The 23,547-nt window shown below is 40.2% G+C and overlaps 1 protein-coding gene across 4 annotated transcripts in view; it reads right to left on the bottom strand.

Moving 5' to 3' along the window:
- The window catches only part of LOC122539946 (glycoprotein-N-acetylgalactosamine 3-beta-galactosyltransferase 1-like), a 56,360-nt gene that overhangs the window by 20,111 nt on the left and 12,702 nt on the right, over positions 1-23,547 (bottom strand). For 3 of the 4 annotated variants that reach the window (XM_087977874.1, XM_087977875.1, XM_043675154.2), the window contains exons 2-3: positions 11,735-11,930; positions 8,142-8,809 (exon numbers count right to left, since the gene is read on the bottom strand). In XM_087977874.1, the coding sequence (XP_087834000.1) occupies positions 8,142-8,809; positions 11,735-11,924 (858 nt within the window). In that variant the 5' untranslated portion in view covers positions 11,925-11,930. Of the gene's footprint in view, positions 1-8,141; positions 8,810-11,734; positions 11,931-19,086; positions 19,324-23,547 lie in introns of those variants that run through there. The other variant, XM_043675156.2, reaches the window with a different exon arrangement.

Genomic DNA, 23,547 nt, shown 5'->3' with positions numbered 1-23,547 from the left:
AAGGAATAAATGCGAAAAGCTCTACTTGCCCTGTAAGAACATGATCTAATAACCACTTCATATTCTTGTTCATTGATCAGTACTAAAAAGAGACAGGCTCACATTTAAACATTTGAGCACAACCGTTCCCTCAAAAATAAAACTCACAACTCAAACGTATAATTTCCCATGAGTGCAACTGGTAGAATTCTTGACTTTCCTTAGTCTTCCTCTTCCTCATGTAGCCTACAGGCTGTATCAGCCTTAACCCTGGAGTTCTTCATTTTTAAAATTACTGCATGACTTCCCTGTAAGAATTAATAATATCCCAAACTGCAGACCATTTAAAGCCTAAAAAGGTACCTATTGCCAACATCAAGAATGGAAATCTTTTTAATACTCTACCTAACTAATTAAAGGTCAATTTTGTTTTATTTATGCTGCGTAGATCATGATTATTAAAAATGATGGTATATTTTGGAAGGATTCAGGTTCGAATCCACTAGCCAGTCTATATATTTATGTGATGAGGAGGTGTTGGTATTGGACTGGGGTGGACAAAGTTAAAGAATCACACAACAGCAGGTTAAAGTCCAATAGGTTTATTTGTAAGTATAAACTTTCAGAGCGCTAGCTGCCCGAAGAAGGAGCAGGACTCTGAAAGCTTGTAGTTCCAAATAAACTTGTTAGATTATAACCTGGTGTTATTTGATTTTTAAATATGTGTTTATGGCTTGCAGTTCTGAAGGGTCACTGGACGCAAAATGATGATGAACCACCTGATGAAGGAGCGGCGCTCTAAAAGCTAGTGCTTCCAATTAAACCTGTTGGGCTATAACCTGGTGTTGTGTGATTTTTAACTTTGTACACCCCAGTCCAACACCAGCATCTCCAAATCATGGACCTAAAATGGCAATTGTGATTTCTCTCCACAGATGCTGCCAGACCTGCTGATCTTTTCCAGAAATTTCTATTTTTGTTTTCGATTTCCAACATCCACAATTCATTTAAAAAAAAAATACTTTTCTGCAATGTTATGACCTTGGGGAGACCAGTAACTCTCAAAAAGAAATTTAAACTCCATAGTATTAACCAAGAGAATTACTCCACAAGATTAACTTGCATTACAAACAGAACCATTTAAAATAGGAGTTTAAAAAGCAAGTACAACTAATCTAACACCATATTTTATAAATTAATACCTTACAGTTGAAAATCTCAAGAAAACTGCTTGTCCTATTTTATTTCAAGCCACATATTCCTCTATAACTTACATAATCTTGAGTGTTCCACCGTGTCTCCTGAGAGCAAATCAAAATGTATGCCACAGCGTTCAGCATTTCACTTTGATTTTCCCCAGTGTTCCCACTATTCTTTGTGGTATTAGATCACTTAGCATCCTTCTGTTGACATTTAAGTGATCTTCCAATTCTCCTTAGCACCACACAATTGTGAACACCCCAGCTCAAACATGGGGCTCAATGCATCCAATGCAGAAATACGCTTGATTTCTGAAAGCCCTGTGCTCCAGGTTCACAGCTCCTTCTGAGCCCTAACTACTCGCAGCTTACCCTTTCACCTTCAAGACACTAATCGCCTGTTTCTGTTAAAAAGTAATCACAAAAAGGTTATCGTGCTGCATAAACAATTTTCATCACAATGTAGCACACCTGGGATGTTCCACAAGACCCATCTTAAACCCTACGATCTCCATTCCCTAAAGCTGTTCCTTCATCTGGGAAACTGCAGAACACAAATGCCTCATAAAGATAGCTGATGACATCTTGTCATCACTAAGAAATTCAGGAGGGGGCTTCACGTTTTCTCATTCCCAACTCTAATCTTACCAAACACAGAACACCCTTTTAAATGATCAATACTTTAGGACTGTTTGCCAGACTCTGACCATAAGTTTTCATTTATCTTGAATTAAAAATTTTAATCCTCAAACTAAAAAAGTTATGCTCCTAAAATATACGATCACAAATAACATATTTATAGCATATCATTGCTTATTAATCTCTGCACTACTGCGGCACAGGCTTCAGAGTTGTAAAAAATACGTTCTTCTGGAACGTGGCAGTTTTATGACATTGACTTCTATATGTATAAGAAAAATGTGCATTTATCTAGCACATCATCCTATTTCTCTGGAAATTTTTAAAGCTTAATTCACAACTAATTACGTCTAACTGCATACTAACTGAAAATTGATGCATTTATTTTTACCAAAAACATTACTTGGAAAATCTGGATGAATCCCAAATTAGTCTTTGGCAGCATTGCCCCACATCCCAAAGGAGAACTTTCAACCAGAACACTAGGATGACTCCCTATAGCATGGTAGCTCAGTGGTTAGCATTGCTGTCTTACTGTGCCAGGGACCCAGGTTTGATTCCAGCCTCAGGTGACTGCCTGTGTGGAGTTTGCACGTTCCCCCCGTGTCTGTGTGAGTTTCCTCCGGGTGCTCTGGTTTCCTCCCACAGTCCAAAGATGTGCAGGCTAGGTGGATTGGCCGTGCTATATTTCCCACAGTGTCCATGGATGTGCAGGCTAGGTGCATTAGTCAGGGGTAAATATAGGGTAGAGGTGGGATACTCTTCGGGTGCGGGGGCGGGGCATGTGGACTTGCTTCCACACTGTAGAGATCCTATGATTCGACTCTGAGCAGAAATGAAAATGGGGAATTCCTCAATGGCCTGCTGAATGGCCAGTTTTACGTTGGGTAGACAAGCAGGAAGCTGAAAGAACACAGCAAGCCAGGCAGCGTCAGGAGGTGGAGAAGTCAACATTTCAGGTGTAACCCTTCTTCAGGACATTTACGAGAAAGGCATAGGCTCTCACAACTACCTGGACTACATCTCCTCCCACCCAGTATCCTGCAAGAACTCCATCCCATTCTCCTAATTCCTCCGCCTCTGCATTCTCTCTCCAGTTTTATGTGGGAGCAGCAAGTTGAAAATCTGCCTCCTTGAATCCAAACAAAGACGATGGAGTTGATCTGGGACTTCTCAAATCTGGACCACAGCTGGAAGACTATATGCAGTTTTGATCTCCATATGTAAGGAAGGAGTAATTGCATTGCATCACAGTTAGTGTTCACTGGATTGGTCCCTGGGCTGAGGGAGCTGTTCTATGATGAGAGATGGAGCAAATTGGATCTATATTCTCAAATTTAGTAGAAATAGAGGTCAATCTGGTGAAATATAATCAATTCTGAAAGAGGATGACAGCATAGACAGTGAAAAATTGTTTCTGCTCAGGAATTCTAACACATTGGCTATAGTCTTAGTGTAAAGGGTTGATTATTTAGGAATAAGACAAAGAGAAATCATTTCACTGTAGAGTTGCAAATGTTTTGGAATTCTGTACCCCAGAGAATTGTGGATGATCCATTGTTGAACATACTTAAGGCTGAGTGATAGACAGAACCTTAGTCTTTCAGGGGACATGGCGAGCAGGCAGAAAGGTGGAGTTGAAGCCCACAATCAGCCATGATAATTTTGATTAGCAGAGTGGGCTTGATGGGCCAAATGGTATACTTGAGCTCTTACATCTAGTGCTCTTGAATCTTTATGTGTTCTTTACAAATCACAGCTACCATTATACCATCAGACAAGCAAAGGCAATCAAAGGAAAAGTTTTGTTCCTTACGCTGTTTTATTCTGACTGAGGCAATGAATTCAGTACAGCCCAGCAAACAAACCTTGAACCCAGTGATCTAAATGGGTCCAGTTGCCACCTGTAATTCCTGCTGTTCGTGTCAATATTCTTGATTATCAATGAACTGCCTGGTTTGGAAATGTTTCTGTTCATTAGTTTAAAGAAATAGAGATGATAAGAATTGTTGATGCCTCTCATTACAACTGCTCGAGGGTTATATGATGATCTCATTCGAAGCTCATAAAAATAGCTCATAACCAGCCCAAAGCATAATTCACAAATCCATGTGCTTGGTACCATATCTAACATCTGTCTTACTGATAATACCTTGCCTGCCATCTGCTGCTAGTTACGTTCCACAAACTAAAGATATAAAAATTCAAGAGATCACAAGACATGCAATGCACACCCACTGAGCAAAGGTGATAATCCTAAGCTGTCAATATATTACTGGCTGTTGCAGGTGGACTTGCGTTAGATAATACTGTTTGGCTCTGGCAAAAAAAATACATGGGTAGATGTTTCAAATTAAATATTTTCATTAGACACAATTTACAATAAAATGTCCCCATGAATAACCTGTAGCCATACCACCCAACATGTTTTGTGGAAGTGTGTTGAACTTCAAGGAGAAAAATGGGGCTTGTTAACATTGTAAAAATTAGACAATAGTACTTGCCAAACTGCTGTATGATATTATAGGGATATAGGGATATATTTGTTAATTTAGCTTTACTACAGGATAAGAAGTTTTTTTGAGGAATCTATTTTTTCCTTTTAGTCTATGAATTTTGTTCCTTTTATTCACAAACAATTCTTCTCTTCTCTTCTGGAGTACCAGGGAGACGATGGTCTAGTGGCACTATCACTGGCCTGTTAAACCAGAAATCCAGCTAATGTTCTAAGGTTCTGGATTCAAATTCTGTCATGGCAGATGGTGGAATTTGAATTCAATAAATATCTGGAATTAGAAGTCTAATGATGACCATGAATCAATTGTCAGGAAAAACCTACCTGGTTCATTAATGTTCTTCAGGGAAGGAAACTTCCATTCTTACCTACTCTGGCCTACATGTGACTCCAGATCAATGTGGTTAACTCTTAACAGCCCTCCAGACAATTAGGGATGGGTTAAAAACGCTGGGCCTCATCCAGTGAATGAATGAAAAGTAAGTCCAGTTTCACCAATGGTGCATCCAGCAAATGTGCAGTAAACTGACTTCTGGGATAGCTTCAACAGTCAGTATCTGATTATAAGTGAGTCCATTCTCCCCATACCAAGCATCCATATGCATGTATGATACCAATAGAGATAACTGGGCAGCATCCAGGAGACAGAACCTTTTTCAGGAGAGAAAACTTTTGTCAAATTTCCCATCGCTAATCAAGAGGAACTTTTCCAAGTCAAGCAAAAACACACAATGAAGTCTTGCAAGCTTACCAGACAGATGTCATTTAAAAACATGAAACATACTCTCCAATTGACCTGAAATATCTCTTACCTTTCATGTTGCAGAGTCTTGCCTTCAATTCAGCTGATAGTGTTTGTGTAATTGGACTGAATAGGAAACCCAAATTATCCAATCAAGTATTCAGAACAAAATATCTAATCATCATTGATTGGGAAATTCTGAATCAGAGACTGTCCAATCTTGGCTCAAGCAGTTTGATTTTATTATGACTTAGCAATTGCTAAATGGAGATTGACATAAGCATTAATTTTGGATGTTTTAGCATCTGTAACATTGCTTTGCCAATTTTTCTGCAACATATGTTATTGGGTGTATTTTTCTGTACTTGTAAATTGCCATTTCAGTCAACTTTTCAGAGTGGAAGGACTGTCCCATTTCCTGAGCGGATGATTGAGACTGCTCCTGGTTTAACATGCTAGGAGAAATTTTCCAAAGGGAATTGTAGGTCAAGAGTAGCTCCTTTGCCTCTTGCACAGAAGCGTGAGTTGAAACCCCACTCCAGAAACGTGAACACAAAATCACAGATGGTGTTCCAGTGCAGCATTGAGGAATGATGTGCTGTCGGAAGCACAGGCCTTCAAACGCACCATTAAATTGGTCTCCTGTCTCCCTTCTTGTCTGAACATAATCAGTGAGCATTCTTATAGCCAATGGATTTCTATTGGATGTCCAAGCCCATATTAATTCCTTACCCAACATGGCCAAATGGTAATTAATTTATTTCTTTTTGTGGGATATTCCTGAGCATAAATTTGCTGTTGTATTTCAGACATGATAACACATCAAAAGTATTTCATTGGCTACATAAATGTTTTGGGTTATTGCAAGGTAATAGAACTAGTCACATAAATACAAACAAATCCCCTGCTTTGCTTCAACACTTGCGGTGTTTTCACAATTTCCTGTTGCATTAGTACAAACTGAAGGTTGACCCATTTACCTCTGACTAATATTGAAAGTCATCCATCTAAAAGTCCCCAGGTAAAGTTTAAAGCTTCAGGTTGGTTAATTTAAATCTTGCAATCAAGATCCCAGCATTTGCAGTTAAGTCTTCTACTTAAGTAATGAGCGCATTTTTTTAAAAAAATGGTACAGCAACTTTTAAATAAGATATTAAACCAATTCCCTGTCAACACCACTGACTGCATATTTAGGGAATAATTATCCATCCTGTTGCATTGCCAACTCTAAAGTCTGTAATAAATCAGTTTGAAACACTCAGTAGTATTGTAGTTGATTTCTACAAAACAAAGCTCCCTTTTCCCCACCACAAACGGTTGTAGATAATTGAGAGGAGTGTAAGGGTTGGAATCGTAAACTCCCTCAGCGTCATAGAGCCCATCAGTAACTCCCAACATTAGCATGAAAAAAGAACAGAAAAGCAGAGGGAGAATTGCTTTCCTAAGTGGATTCTTTCAAAAGCAAGGCTGGAAAGATATTAGAAGGTTCCAGCGTAATTATTTTTTTTAATGAGCTGAATAACGAATGAAAAGCTGATCACTGAAATCTGCCCTGTTAACATCTAAATATAGGACAACTCTGTTTGGCAGCTAAATTCAACAATCATATAGAACAAGATTATTTCTCCCCTTGAAATGCCATTAAGAAAAAGTATTTATTTCTTGTCTGTGACAGGTACAGCTAATAAATCCTCAGGTCTCCATTTACAACTGTATCCCTGTTACTGCCTCAAGAATATACTATAAATGATGTTTGCACAGGAGAATTGTGTCTTCATGTACAATCAAAGTGACATTAAGTTTTAAACCTAACTGACTGTAATAATTAAAAAGTAGAATAATGTCAATCAATTAGTTAAAAATTCTTCTTTATTAACTTGGCATGTTACAGCTACCCAAGGTTTAGGCTCTTAATATCATGTACAAATTCCCATTTTCTATCCACCTACTGATTTCATGCCCATTCCAGTTTCAAATCCTACGGTCAGACTGAATTGAAATATTTTGAGCAAGTACTGTTCTGGCATAATTAGGTTGCCAGCAAAATGAAGATTTTCACTCCAGGATCTTGCCACACCAGCTGGACGAGGGGCATAGGAAGGAGAGCTCACAATCCAAATTTGCTGCAGGGGAAAAGCAACCTCAACATTGCAACATTGTCCTGGAGAGTCAGCCTTCCCTGTCACATCGGGTCAGGAAGGAGTGCCCACAAGTGGTTATTTCCAGCAGAAATTTGTAGTGACGAAAGAAAGTGATCAATAGAACTCCAAGCAAAGCTCTACTGGATGCCTCATATGTACAACTAATGTACCTCCCAGTCTCAATCCAGGATATGTACATTTAAAAGAAGGAATGGCTCATAATTTAATCTCAAACATGAGTTCAGTCCATTGATCTCACCCAGGACAGTAGTATGGGTTTTATGAAGGACTTTAGTATCTCCTGGCTCACAGGAGATATTCATTCAGTGGCAAAACTGCTAATTGTTGGATAGCCTTGTCTACTGGACATTGGGCGAGTATAGACTGGAACCTCTACATTCATTTGTCCTGATGTTTCGCTAGATGGAGCATAATTTGCTGTTGTTTATTGACAGCATTTACCAACTACATGGCAACAACGCACTTGCAAGATCGCCTCCAATCCAAACACTATCTTGACCTGGAAACATTGCACTGTCACTGGGTCAAAATCCAGGAGCTGCTTTCCTAACAATATCTTGAGTGAATCAAAAATGGAAGGAAAAGTGAACTAGTCCTGCCGAATCTTAGGGCGGCTTTCTCATTAGAGAGAAACAACTCGTGGTGGTTTGACCGGAAGGTCAACACGCCTCAGATGAGGGGAGAGGTTTAGAAGGACAGTCCTTCATGGTTACCTCAGCAGCTGTGGGAATTAAATTTTAACCTCAATTCAGTCTACATCTCACAGAACATAGAGGTTCAAAAAGAAGGCTTCTCACCAACATCTTCTTAAAGGCAATTAGGAATGGGCAATAAATGCTGGCCTAGCCAGCAAAACCCTTACCTTGTGAAAGAATATATTAAAATGTAATTAGTAATAAACTTACATGTGTAGCTTTGTAGTAGCTGAATTTCCAGTACCAGAAGCTAGGGTCTGGATGCCGTTTTATCAAATGACTCAGCAATGTCAGAGGTAAAAATGTCTCTCTTAAGTGATTATCTCTGGAGTCTCCCGGCGTAATTCCAAGTATTTCCATACATTTTCCCAGTGCTAGATCCTCAACGTGAGAAGAATGATTGCAGGTCTTATCTCTGAAAGCGGCCACGTACCTTGTCAGAGCTTCTCTGCTCAAAACGTAGCCAGCTCCTCCGCTCATATAACCCTGTTTGAGGAATGGTTTAAAGCGCCTGCCCAGGTACACAGGCTCATTGGGGTTGTACTTGGAAAGAAGCAATCTGAGATTGTCAATGACAATATAGGTGTCGTCGTCAGCCTTCAGAAACCAGTCAGCCTCATCGATGTGGTGTTTGTGCACATAATGGAAAGCCTTAATGGTTTTCCAATACAACTGGTTCCTACCCTCTTTCGTTTCCAGGCCAATGGTGGGAAAATCTGGATTGCTTTCAGAGCTCATGAACAGCAAAATGCTGCAGCGTTTGCCCCAGGTGGCTTTGACATGCTTGGCTTTAGTTTCCAGATTCTTTGGTGCAGTCATCACCCAGCAGAGGATGCGCACTTTGTTGTACAGCTCATCCGCTACAGACTGATTCCTTTCTGTCAAAGAGGCAAGCAGATGGGACACCATCAATACAAACTGTTAGGCTGTGAGCCCACTTAAAACAAAGAATGTAAAATTGCTTGAACAGCTTCTTCCCTGCCATTTTTAGACTGATAAATGGACTCTCTAACTTCAAATAATGCAGATTTGTTATGTTGATCTTGTCTGTGAGATGTAACTTGTATGCCTAACTCTGTCTGAATTTTTTTTTCACCCTATGATCTGTATGTCCTTGCTTACTATGATCTGCCTTTACTGCTCGCAAACAAAGCTTTTCACTGTACTTAGGTACATGTGACAATAAATCAAATCAAATGATATGTTACAGGAGCAAAACCAGACTGGATCCAGTCATATACATCAAACATCACTCAGTAAAGAGTATCACTAATTAACTGATCTGATCTTTGCAATAATTATACATTCCACTCAAAGGTCAAGTGTATACTATGTGCAAACCATCAACAAGCCTTTAAATCCTATTTATACGTCTTTTTGAGATACATTTTTCTTGCTAGCAGCTCTAAATGGATATTACTTTTTTGTGGATATGTCCCTTTAGATTCTTGCAATGCAATACTTAAAACAGGTACTCTTCATTTCAATGGCTAGACATTAAATGTCAGCGGGTTATTCAACGGTGTGTGTGTCACAAGCCTACTCCAATGCTCTTCTCATTGAACCTGCAAGTGAAGCTTCACCAGTTTCCTCATTTCCCCTCCCCCCACCTTACCCCTGTTCCAACATAGAACATAACAACGCAGTACAAGCCCTTCGGCCCTCGATGTTGCACCGCCCTGTCATACTAATCTGAAGCCCATCCCACCTATGCTATTCCATGTACGTCCATATGCCTGTCCAATGACGACTTAAATGCATTTAAACTTGGCAAATCTACTACTAATGCAGGCAAAGCATTCCATACCCTTACTACTCTCTGAGTAAAGAAACTACCTCTGACATCTGTCTTATACCTATCTCCCCTCACTTTAAAGTTCTGTCCCCTCGTGTTTGCCGTCCCCATACTTGGAAAAAGGCTCTCCCTCTCCACCCTATCTAACCCTCTGATTACCTTCCAGCTCTGCACTGTCCTCATGACCTGTCCTACCTGCCAATCTCCCTTCCCACCTATCCGCTCCAACTTTCCTCTCTGACCTATCACCTCCGTCCCCACCCCCATTCATCTTGAGGGAGAGGGGAGGGGAAATGAGATGGTCAGTGAAGTTGGCATTGATGCCGTGTGGTTGACGGGTTCCAAGACGGAAGATGAGGCATTCCTCCTCCAGGGATCAGGTGGCTTGGATTTGGTGGTGGAGAAGTTCCAGGACTTGCAGGTCCTTGGCGGAGTGGGAGGGGGAGTTGAAAAGTGGTCAGCCGCAGGGTTGTTTGGTGCATGTCCCAGAGATTTCCCTGAAACATTCTCAGAGTTGGCGTACTGTCTCCCCAATGTAGAGGAGACCACACCAAGAGCAACAAACACAGTATATGAGGTGTTAGGCTGTGCAGGAAAATCTCTGCAGGATGTGTAAGGATCTTTGGGCTTTGGCTGGAGGCAAGGGAGAGGTGTGGGCACAGGTTTTACCCCTCTTACAGTGGCAAGGGAAGGTGCCGGGGAGTGGAGGGTGGCTTGATGAGGGTTGTGGACCTAACAAGGGAGTCTCAGAGGGAATGGTCTCTGTGGAATGGGGTGGGGAAGGAAATAGATCTCTGGTGGTGGGGTCTGATTGTAGGTAGTAAAAATGGTTTGGCGAAGAACGAATAACCTTTTTATAAAGTAGATAAAGTGTTAGTACTTACTCAGAGAATAAAGCCACTAGATTCTTCAGTTTTGAACAATAACTTTACTGTACAAAGTTAGACCAATATTACATTTGACAATACTTGTATTGTAGCATCCAGAATCGACATGAGGTAACTACCAGTAATAACTATCAGCCACCTCGCACAGCACATGATATCACATATCACCAAGACACATCCATAAGTTTCTCAGCAACCATGCAGATGTTGGGTCATGAAATCTTATTAACACTTTAGAAGGGATTTCAATTATTCACTTCCAAAGATATGGGATGGAGCTGCCTCAAAATCTACTCTGTTATAGGTTATCACAATGATGGCTCACATCCTGATAGTTCACACTTCTTTTATGGGACAATGCTCCCTGGAGTCTGGAAGCTGCACTCCAGCAGCTACTCACAGGCACAATTCCAGTTTTTTCTCAGAACAGCGAAGTTCTCCAATCCGAGATTGCTCTGAGTTTGAATGCTGCTCAGCTGCACTAATACTGCTGTGCAGGCTTCTTTCACTGCACTCTCTTCTGTGCCGAACTATGAATGACACACAGGCTTATTTTCAGTCCCCATGGCTTCCATGACATTTTCTTGGTTTTAGCTCCAATACTTAGCTGCACCTTCTGGCTCCCAGCAGTCACCTTCTCAACAGCACATGTGACAGCTGCACTTTTTCTCTATGGAACATATTCCTTTTCTTCTCCCTCTCTCCCTGCTCTCAGTCCAGCGAACTCTAACAAACAAATGGCCGTTGATTTGTATTAGGTGATATAAAGAAAACTTCATAACAAGCATTGGTCCCATTGCTAGGCAAAGTTCCATGAATATTCCAATTTTCACAGAACATTGGCTTACGCTGTCCAAATAGATATATGAGAAAAAATGGATCTCATCAATTGGATTAAACAATAAAAGGCATCTCTGGATGCCACGGAGCTTAACTCCCAGTTGAAGAGGAGCTTTTAAGTGTAAAAAGGGAAACAGAGGCTATGAAAGAATGAAATAAATCCTCAAAATGTGAAATGATTGAAATGAAATTAGCAGCTTTAACAGATAAAGGAGCTAAATGAACAACAAAACTTATGTCACTTAACAATTTTGGTCACAAGTAAAGGATTAGTTACTTACTTGAACTGCAATTCATCATTCCTTTCACAAGGGAATGGTAATAATGGAAGTTGCGATGGTTGTAATTAGTTTGCATGTGACGTTGAATGTGTAATGTGGCCTTGTTAACAAAATAGGAACAGATGAAAACTCCGATCACAATCCCAGTAATAAAGTTGATAAAGGAGCCCACAGACCTTGGAATTGCCATGGTGTTCTGAGAAAAGCAAAAACAAAGTATCACACAGTATGAGAAATTCAATGAATCATGCCACAGTCACCTTGACAGAGGTATTCACCTAACCTATTCACATTTGAAATGACCTGCTCAATAACATTTGTAAATCTAAATGTTTGCTTTTTAAATGCCATTCCTCAATAGAAGACAATGGGTTACAGTTGAGACTGCAGTTGTCCTGGTTGGAGGCGATATGAAAAATGACATTCTATATTTTTCAGCCAGATTAAATCCAATCTCAAGGTGTTGAACTCAATAATAAATCCAGAAGGCTGTAAAATGCCTAGTCTGAAGATGAGATGTTGTTCCTCCAGTTTGTGCTGTGATTCACTGGAACACTACAGCATGCCCAGGTCAGACATGTGGCCAAAAGAGCAGGATGCTGCAGTGTTCCAGTGAATCACAGCGCAAACTGGAGGAACAACATCTCATCTTCAGACTAGGCACTTTACAGCCTGAATATTGAGTTCAACACCTTCAGATTGTTGACCATTTCTTCCCTTTCTTTTAGCTTGTTATCATGTCCTCCCCTCCCCTCATCCCAGTTACTGTCCTTTCAAGTCTGGCAGGAGACACACCATTGTTCTGCCATTCTCACATTCCAATCATTTCATGTGAACTACCAACATCTTTTCTTCATCAGCACCCTATACACATTACTTCCACACCACCGACATCAAACTATAGCACACAATGCTGTCCTCTCCACACTTCACTTCAACTCAGATGAAGAGTCATCTAGACTCAAAACGTTAGCTTGATCATTCTCCACTAATTCTGTTTGACCCACTGATCTCCAGCATTTGTTGTTTTCAGTACAAATTCTGGTATCTGCAGTAGATTGTTCCTACCTTAAATCCAATCTCCCTTGAATACAATCTCTCATGTTAAACTGATACCTGGACAATGCAAAGTCAGCAGACCAATTAAACTGAAGGTTACACAGTGGAGTCTGGCTAGTAACAAAAGAATTTCTCATATGCATATTTGCACAAATCCAATTGCCTTTCAAAGTTAGGACAGAGTCAATGATAACACTAGGTCACTGCTAACATGAAAAACATTAAAGCGTTTATGTATTGGACCATTTGACATCAAACTAAGCTAAGGTTATAAAGTAATGAATGCAAAACCCAAATTACTGGATACCACCTCCTCAAAATACTTTCACAACTCTTGGTTGAAGTGTGATCATGAGTTTAATCAGCTTGGCATTGATATACGTTTTTGCTATAAAACAAGGAGAGTTGCAGAACTTGTACATTAATATGTGGCCTATCGGACTTAGATCTTCCAGCATCCCCATACTAAAAACTACAATTATACCCTCAACCATAAAATGACACAGCAAGCAAAAAACTGTGCCTCAGGCTATGCTTTGTGTATGACCCTTGAAAGTAAGTGCGAGAAGGCTAGTTGACCATGGAGAGTATTGCAGAAAAGGCTAATCCCGGTCCTGACACATTTTACAGCAGGGTATGCTGGATGTCAATCAGGGGAAGATGCCTTCATCATTTCTTTGCTCCTCATTCTTCGCACTGAAGTGTCAGTGAAGCTTATTATAAAACTCCTGATGTTGCATAGTTAACTAACAAACACCAGAAATTTACTAAAATTTTGTGGTTAAAATGTGGAACTTACTACAACAAATGAGTAGTTGAAACAAATAGCATATAATGCATTTCTGGGAGAAATGAATTGAGGGATATTTTATTGGGAGTAGATGAAAAAAGTGGGAAGAAGCTAATGTACAGCTGAAACACCAAAACCAACTTATGGAGGTGCATGGCCTGTTCCTGTGATATGAAGATTTCGTAACTCTATCACATTTTTTTTGAACCACGAGCTGTCACCTCTCACACACACTTAAGCCAAAGTTCTGTTTCATGCTTTCATACATGTGAAATAGGAGATGTGCAGCCAATGGTATATACCAAATATCCCATGGAATACAGTACTGGCCTTTTGAAGACTAGCATGATGCCCACATACCTTTGGCCTCTTTAACTTAAGAATGTTTACTTGATGACAACCAAATTTGTGAATTCCTTCCCCAAACATCTCTGTTCTCCTTCATGATGCTCCTGCCTCTTTGATCTAGCTTTTATGAGACATGGTATTAAATTTTGTTTGATAACTTCTCTGTGAAGAACTTTGGGATATTTCACTATGTTGAAAGGTGCCATATGCTCCAAGTCATTGTTGATGTTGCTGTTTTAATTACATTTCTTTAGTGGCTGAGGAAAGTATAAATTATGCTTAATAATTTTCCAGGATGCAGCTTACAAAATATAAGAATCTCATACAAACAAAAACCGAAAATGCTGGAAAAGCTTAGCAGCTCTGGCAGCATCTATGGACAGAAAGCAGAATTAATGTTTCAGGTCCAGTGACCCTTCTTCAGGACTGATTTTAGATAGGAAAAAGTTGGTGTATATACTGAAGTTCGGGTGGGGAACTGGTTTGGGAGTGGGGGCGGGAGTTGATGGGAGCAGGGGAATTATACTATAAGTGGAGCTGGAGCTCAGATGACAGAAAAACAGTTGAGCACATAAAAGGAATGAATAAGAGTCAGCCTGGGATAATTAATACCTACTAGTGGGGACCATTAGTAGCTGACAGTAGGTTATCTGTGGAAGTAGCCCATGTGGTGACAAGGCCTGATGTGTGGGGGGTTTGGTTAAGGACATGGGAGATGGTGCTTAGGCTCTAAAATTAATAACTTGATATTTGAGTCCTGAAGGCCAAAGGGAGGCCAAGTGGAAAATGAGGTGCTGTTCTTCCAGCTTGTGTTGAGCTTTGTTGGAACATTACTGGAAGCCTGAGACAGAGATATTGGCCAGGGAACATGATGTGCGATTAAGTGGCAGGTCTCAGGAAGCTCTGGGTCATTTTTGCAGGCAGAATGTAGGTGTTCCGCAAAGCAGTCACCCAGTTTGCATTTCACCTGTCCAGTGCAGAGCAAACTACATTGTGAGCAGAAACACAGACTGAGCGACTGAGCCCACCCCTCTCCCTGACACTAGTTTCAGCCAATTTGTTCACAAGTGATGCTGAGATGAACTTCCAACCTCATTTCTGCTACCACTAAAGCTATCTATCCGTCCCTTAGTTAGATTGCGTGACTTCACTCATGTTTCAGCTCATCTGCCGAAACCCTCATTCATCCATTTATTACTTCCAGACTTGACAATTCAATGCAGTCTGGTCTGCCGCCTACTACCCATCATAAACCAGAGGTATTCCAAAATTCTGCAGACAGAATATCATGTAGAAATATTGGCATTTTCAATTTCTCCAAGATTTCAAACTACTTTACAAAAAGTGATGCCAAGTTAAAAGGTGAAAAGAAAACATATTGCTTGGAATAGAAATTAGCTTTACAAAGTTAGGGCATAGCAATTTATGTTTAAACCTTCTTCTGGAAAAAGGGTTAATCAGTAGATCTAAATAAACATTACAAATTCAACACGTTTATACTAAATTTTCTGTTAGTAAAAATGAATGAATGCAAACTTCTAGTCCACTACTGAGTATATTCCAGATTGAAATTTTCATATTCTTGGGTACTGAAGTAATGACAGGAAAATGGAGTTGATGTAGAAGTCTACTCATCATTTTACTGAATTGAAGGTTAATTTTGAATGGCCTCTTCCTTTACAACTTACACCCCATTATTTCATATCCATTGCCAACAAATAGCACAGGAAAATAATTGGGAGAAAGTGAGCACTGCAGATCAGAGTCGAAGTGTATGGTGTTGGAAAAGCACAGCCAGTCAGGCAGCATGATGAGAGCAGGAGAATCAACGTTTCGAATATAAACTCTTCATCTGGAATGAACAAGTTTATGCTTAAAACGTCAATTCTCCTGCTCCCCGGATGCTGCCTAACCTGTGGTGCTTTTTCAGCACCACACTCTTCGACAATTAATTGGTAAGCATTTTTACAAGATATCTCTTTTGGTTCATATAACAATTGTTGATGTTAGAACTGGGGCTTTGCCTTGAAAGATCGACTGATCTCAATAACAAACCTGAAAAAAATAGTTCAGTTGAAGTACATCATTAAGTCAGACCCACAAGAACATTTAAACACATTGGGAAATTAGGGATGGGCAATAAAAGCTGGCCGAGCCACCCCATCTCTTGACTCCTGCAGCCTCTGCCTGCTCTGAGATACCAGTGCTCTTCTACTTCTGGCCACTCCCAAGTGCTTGATTTTCATCACTACAGCTTCAGCTGCCTTAGCCCTGAGCTAGTCATAGGGATGTACAGCACTGAAACAGATCCTTCGGTCCAACCTGTCCATGCCAACCAGATATCCCAACCCAATGTAGTCCCACCTGCCAGCACCCGGCCCATATCCCTCCAAACCCTTCCTATTCATATACCCATCCAAATGCCTCTTAAATGTTGCAATTGTACCAGCCTCCACCACATCCTCTGGCAGCTCATTCCATACAAGTACCACCCTCTGCGTGAAAAAGTTGCCCCTTAGGTCTCTTTTATATCTTTCCCCTCTCACCCTAAACCTATGTCCTTTAATTCTGGACTCCCCGATCCCAGGGAATAGACTTTGTCTATTTATCCTATCCATGCCCTTCAATTTTGTAAACCTCTATAATGTCACCCCTCAGCCTGCGACGCTCCAGGGAAAACAGCCCCAGCCTGTTCAGCCTCTCCCTGTAGCTCAGATCCTCCAACCCTGGCAACATCCTTGTAAATCTTTTCTGAACCCTTTCAAGTTTCACAACATCTTTCCGATAGGAAGACCAGAATTGCATGCAATATTCCAAAAGTGGCCTAACCAATGTCCTGTACAGCCGCAACATGACCTCCCAACTTCTATACTCAATACTCTGTCCAATAAAAGAAACCATACCAAACGCCTTCTTCACTATCCTATCTACCTGCAACTCCACTTTCAAGGAGCTATGAACCTGCACTCCAAGGACTCTTTGTTCAGCAACACTCCCTAGGACCTTAGCATTAAGTGTATAAGTCCTGCTGAGATTTGCTTTCCCAAAAATGCAGCACTTCACATTTATCTGAATTAAACTCTGCCACTTCTCAGCCCAATGGCCCATCTGGTCAAGATCCTGTTGTAATCGGAGGTAACCCTCTTTGCTGTCCACTACACCTCCAATTTTGATGTCATCTGCAAACTTGAATACCCTTTAGCTCTCTGTCCTCCACTGCTTGAAACTTACATTTATCTAACAATTTCCTATTTCAATACAATTCTGTTTTTTTTTTAATGCTCTAATTAAGTACTTTGGGGCATTTCATTATGATAATGGTGCGCACGGTAGCTCAGTGGTTAGCACTGCTGCCTCACAGCACCAGGGACCCGGGTTTGATTCCAGCCTTGGGCGACTGTCTGTGTGGAGTTTGCCGTGTCTGCATGGGTTTCCTCTGGGTCCTCCAGTTTCCTCCCACAGTCCAAAGATGTACAGGCCAGGTGAATTGGCCATGCTAAATTGCCCATAGTGTTAGATAAATTAGTCAGAAGGAAATGGGGCTGGGTGGGTTACTCTTTGACGGGTCGGTGTGGACGTGTTGGGCCAAAGGCCTGTTTCCACACCGTGGATGTGCTATGTTCTACAATGTATACAGTGTCTGTTGCGCTTTACAGTCAATTTTGCATTTCTTTGAAAATTCCCACTACCCCGTTATTCTTGTAATGTAGAGAATACCTTAGTCAATTTGCAGAGATCAAAGTACCACAAACAGCAATGTGACCAGATTACCTGTTGTTGGCTATTGGATGGGGAATTAATATTGGCTTGCCCTCAACATCAATTCTCCTGCTCCTCAGATGCTGCCTGACCTGTTGTGCTTTTCCAGCACCACACTCGTCTCTAATCTCCAACATCTGCAGTACTCACTTTCGCCGACTTAATATTGGCTCTTTTCTTTTAACCAGTGGAAATGAGTCAATGCTAGAGATGATGGGGTCTTGGTATGTCTGAAATAAAAACAGTACCTCTGCAAATTTCCTCAGGATTGCAGTTAGTGTCAGCCTAGTGTTTTGTGTTTTTTTTAAAGAAAATGGACAGTACCCAATGAGAACCTGTGTTGTGAAATAATCTTTAAAAATCATACACCAGGTTATAGTCCAACGGCTTTAATAGGAAGCACCAACTTTCGGAGCGCTGCTCCTTTATCAGGTGGTTGTGATGAAGGAACAGCGCTCCAAAAGTTAGTGCTTCCAATTAAACCTGTTGGACTATAACCTGGTGTTGTGTAATTTTTGACTTTGTACACCCCAGTCCAACACCGGCATCTCCAAATCATGAAATAATCTGGAATGCTAAGGAAGTGAAAGGTTTGTTTGAATGCAAGTGTTTTCTTTCTCTTTCAAAAATGAATGCATCTTGTATGAATTTTCAGACCTTTGACATTCATCTATTCTGTTTTATCGACATTAAGCGTTATAGCAATTTAGACAAATAAAAAAAAATCATGATAGTGGCCTCAGGGCTGGGTTGAAGATGGATTCCCTCTTTATGTCTTCACTAAATGAAGCAGCATACATTCATCTCCGTGGAAGAGCAACCTATTAAAAATAACTCCAGACATGAATTCTCTCTTCTCCCCCTCCCTCAAATTAATTCCGTTGTGCTCGTAAATAGGATTTCCTTCAGCTGCCGAACACCCCACTGATCACTTCCCTTTCGCCCGTCCTGGTCCATTAACAACCAACAGACCAAGAACAAAAGTGCCTGAATAGTCCATTGTTAAAAGGTGAGTATTGCCTGAAGTGTCGTTTTATTTAACGGCTGAAAGTTCTTCCCACAGAAGATTGTGGGCAACAAACCGCCAGTCAGTATATTTCTATATTTATGTGACATATACGGCGCTTGGCAGACATGGGGCAGAATAAATAGAAATCGTGGCTGGAAACAAAACCAAACAACAGCTGTTGAGCGCTAATAAGGCCAGAAAACGATTTCTAAATAAACACCTTACGCCAGTTATAAAATGTCGTTGTTCCCTTGCAAAGTTCTCTCATTTATTTAAAGCCGCGTGGTCACTCTTTTTCAGTGATTACAAAATTATTCTCTCGTGAATAAAAAAAAACATTGTTTAATTTTCTTCAGCATTAGTCGGAGCGGTTTTGTCTGCACTCACCTTTAGACAATGGGCTATTCAGAGAGTGACTGATCTTCACTGGAGCTCTTGGGAACGCTTGGCAACTGTTGCCGCTCCCGAGACAATTTCGCGGTCTCCGGCCGCAAATACACACATTTCCGAAAAGGAACTGTGCCCCTCACTGCTTGCCCGCTTTTCTTGTTCCAATCACTGCTATAAACGTTCACTCGTTAACACACTTAAGCCCCGGTCTCTTTCTCCACTTGTCTAAGCTCAAGTGCGGCGCAACTTGTAACACTTCAGCATCCAGCCACTGGAACGTACAGGAAATTAGGGACAAATGCAGAATTTATTTATTTAATCTTTTATCAAATTTACGCAAGCACTCAAGAATGGTACTTGAGTCACCTACTCCTTATCTTTTGTTACCGAGGTGAGTCAGCTCCAGACGACTTGCACAGGATCAATTATGCTTTAGGTAAAGAAGGGGGTTAGAGGACGAGGACATGAATTGATGCAATTCCTACTTATAACATAGTGACATATATGTGGGAAAAAAAAGTTTTTAAACTGCAAGGTTGGACCATCTTCGATACTTATACATTTATGGAAAGAGAAGCTTCTAACCACACAGTTGGACCATGTTCGGTTCCCCTTTACCCACAGGTTGGGAAGTACAACGTGAATGTAAGAACAGTTTTTCTTTCACAAATAGGGGCGCCACATGTTCCTTGGATCTATGGGTGGGTGGGTAGGCAGGCACACAAACTACTAATAGTAGCCAAGAAAGTCAATATGACTAAATGGTTTCATTTCTAAAGAGGTAGAATGGGGGGAAAAAAAGTTTGAAACTTGTACAGACCTTTTGTCAGAAAACAGTTGGGGTATTCTAATGCAAACAGTTTTGGTCTCAAGTGTGTAAAAAACAGACACTGTACAGAGTGCAACAGAAGGCTGCTGAGAATGATACCCAAGTTAAGAGGTTATTATTGATCTGGAAAGGCTGGGCTGGTTATGACTTTCATTTCTTTTGAAAAGTTTGATCATGTTTTTAAGATTATGAGATGGTTTGGTGAGGTTGCTGCAGATATGATGTTAGAGACCAGAATTAGGGATCATAAATATAATTAGTCACTATTAGGGCATTAAAGAGAAATATCTCTACCCAAAGAGATCGTTTTAGCTGGAAATCACTTCTGTAATGAATAGTTGAGGTGAACAACAGTGAGGTATCCAAGGGGAAGCTAGATAAACCCATCAGGAAAGAATAGAAAGTCACATCAAATGGGTAGATGAGAAAGCACAAGAAGACTGTGAAGAACTAGAACGCCAACATGGTCCTGTTGGACCAAATGGCCTATTTTTGTGCAGTAAATGATTTATATAAATTACTTGTAGGTTTGTTTGATCTTGGAGTAGGATAAAAGGTCGACACAACATTGAGGGCTGAAAGGCCTGTACTGTGCTGTACTGTTTTATGTTCTATATATTTTGTTCAACTATGAATGCTTGATTTGTTCAAATGTGCCTTTCTGATTAATGAGATTTCATAGAATTGGCATAGATTTCCAAACAATAAGCATCTCTTTATTTCATGTATTACAAATAAATTGCCTTTGTTTTACTTCCATCATATTCATTTCGTGGATAACTTCGTACAAGATTATGATGGAATTGAAAGATATTCTAAAATTACTCTAAAGAGTCACCTAGTGTGCAGAAACTGCAACTTCATTGGGATAGTTGATGTGGCAAAATTGAAGAGGAAGACTATAGACACTTATAGAGTTATAGAGATGTACAGCATGGAAACAGACCCTTCAGTCCAACCCATCCATGCCGACCAGATATCCCAACCCAATCTAGTCCCACCTGCCTCAAAAAATAACTAAAATATTTATAGTCTTAAAATATGACATGAAATGAAACCTATACAATTAAAGTTTTTCTGTTGGATCTTAATATATTAAATAACAGTAGATAGTAGTCTGTTTTTTTTAGATTTACTGGACTTGGTTCTATTTCAGAAGGGAATAGGTCATTCAGACCCCCAAGTATGCACTACCATACAATAAGATTATGTTTTATCCTAATTTAATCACTCACCCTCACTCCATCTCCTCAATACCCTTGGTTATCAAATATCTGGTCTACCTCAGATTTAAAATTGAGCCGTCATATACTACACCATTATTGAGAAGTTAACATCCTTCTTGAATGATCTAACTCTGACACTAACACTATCGGGCATTATTTTCATCCTGCAGAAATAGTTTTTCATCATCTATGAATCAATTCCTTTCAAAAATCCAAATAACCTCAAATTATCTCATATCCTTCAATATTTCAAGGGATATTCCAATGTACATTTAACAGTAACAAAACATCCTCTACCTTGGAAAATGGCTCTCCAGAACTTCAGGTTAATGTACAGTTAGCTGGATTGATTTTGTTTTATTTCACCATAACACATTAGTGATCTGTGTATATGGACCCTAAAATATTTTTGGACCTCTATTGTTCCCAGTATTTCAACACTTATCATTTAAAAAATTTTTAAAACCGACTGCCTCACACTTACCTGCGATTGAATTGATGTCCTCATTCACCTAAACTATCGATGTTGTTTTATGCTTCTGACTAACAACTATGTCAATCCATGTGTTATTTATTTGGCGACAGCTCTTTATTGTATTATTTATGAATAAATATGGAGAATAGTTGAGGTTCTAGCTTAGTTACTTGATCATATTCAAGGGTGAGATTGACTATTTTAATCATCAAGGCAATCAAAGGTTATGGGGAATAAGTTGGAAAGTGGAGTTGAGGACTCAGTTCAGCCAAGTGCTCATTGAATGGCAGAGGAGATTTGATGGACTGAATGACCTACTTCTGTTTCTATGTCTTATGGTCTTACCGTTGTAGGTCATCGCTAGTCATTTTCTTCCAATTCAAACATGTAACCTACTTCCTGTTTACTGCTGTTGAAATCAATCTCTCAATCGCGTATATATTTGGTCTTCAATTCCAAAGCTTTAATTTTATCTCGCTGTTTCTTCTACAGAACCTTATATAATGCTTTCTGAGCATCCATTTAAATGACACCATAGCTGGCTGCTTAAGTAACTTCTTCAAAGTTCTATTAGGTTCAGTCAACCTCAGCTAGCATGGGCTGTATTTTACATGTCTCCACCAGATGTGATTTGACTGGGGAACATAAAATAGATTGGCTAGCTGGCTCAATACCTTCCCATTCACTCCTAGTTGACCCCATAATACAAATGGGGGTGCCAAAATCCAATGCTCACTTACTGTATTTAAGCAAATAATTAAATGTTAATTTTTTTCTGAACAAGCCAATTAACCTGAATGTTACACTTCATATGCCATAATATGGTTGATTTGAGCAGATAGGTGAAGGTGGACAGCTCATTTACAAAAATATTTAAAGGATGAAAAGAAAGAAATGCTTTTGGGAAGGAGAACATCATGTGAATTCTGAAGATAGCAGCCATCACCCATTCCTTCCTGACTGCCTGTTCTCTCTTTTGGAGGAGGTCACAAGGAGACCTTGGGAAAAGGTTGGGTGTGGTTTTCACAGGCCAACCCTGGTCCTCTACAAAAATCCTGACCTACACCCAGACTGGGTTAATGGAGACCAATCCTCTAATCCAGAAGGTAGCCAACCCTTCTTACCTCCTGGTACTTCAGTGACTATAATTTGAGTGTTTAAGGGACTTAATTGGTAGAAGGACAGGAAGGTTGACCATGGACTTTTCTGCTCATAATCTAATTGCTGAGGTGGTGGGGTCAGGCATCCCTCAGGTGCAAAGAAGCTAGACTATTTGTCCTTCCTGCAGAAAGAAAATTCTGCATAGACTAGCACATACATGATTATTCTTTTAGAGATGAACATAACACAATATATATACATCTCAAGAGGATCACAGGCTTGTAATTTCTTTGATAATTTGATAGGTTCAACCTAGGCAAGTTGAATTTAAAAGTCATACTGAGAAGAGGATTTTCAGTTAGCTGAGGCTTTTTAACGTTGAATTTCCAGGATATTAGTTTTCAGGTGATTTTAAATGTGGAACAGAAATTACTGAAAAAAGCTCAACAGGTCTGGCAGCAAATGTGAAGAGAAATCCGTTAACATTTCGGGTCTGGTGATCCTTCCTCAGAACTGCCGCAGTTCTAAGGAAAGGTCACCGGACTCAAAATGCCATCTCTTTCTCTGCACAGATGCTGCCAGACCTGTTGAGCTTTTCCAGCAATTTCTGTTTTTGTTTCTGACTTACAGCATCCACACTTCTTTCAGTTTTATTAAAGCTTGAACAGGTTGGGAACAGGGGAGGGTGATGCCGTTCTTCTTCAACTTTCAAAGTACCTCTCTTCATCACACTGGCTAGATGACGTTCAACTAGCTCAATGCGTTCTGTTGGAACTGTCTTGGCAGAACAGCTTCTAATGGGCTGAGAAGTGGTAAATGGAGTATAA

This window comes from Chiloscyllium plagiosum, unplaced genomic scaffold (assembly GCF_037043375.1).
Source record: "Chiloscyllium plagiosum isolate Xiang-an unplaced genomic scaffold, Cpla_swu_hap1 HiC_scaffold_32, whole genome shotgun sequence".
Lineage (NCBI taxonomy): Eukaryota > Metazoa > Chordata > Chondrichthyes > Orectolobiformes > Hemiscylliidae > Chiloscyllium > Chiloscyllium plagiosum.
Note: the sequence above shows the minus strand (reverse complement) of the source record. Positions and strands in the feature narration are given on the sequence as shown.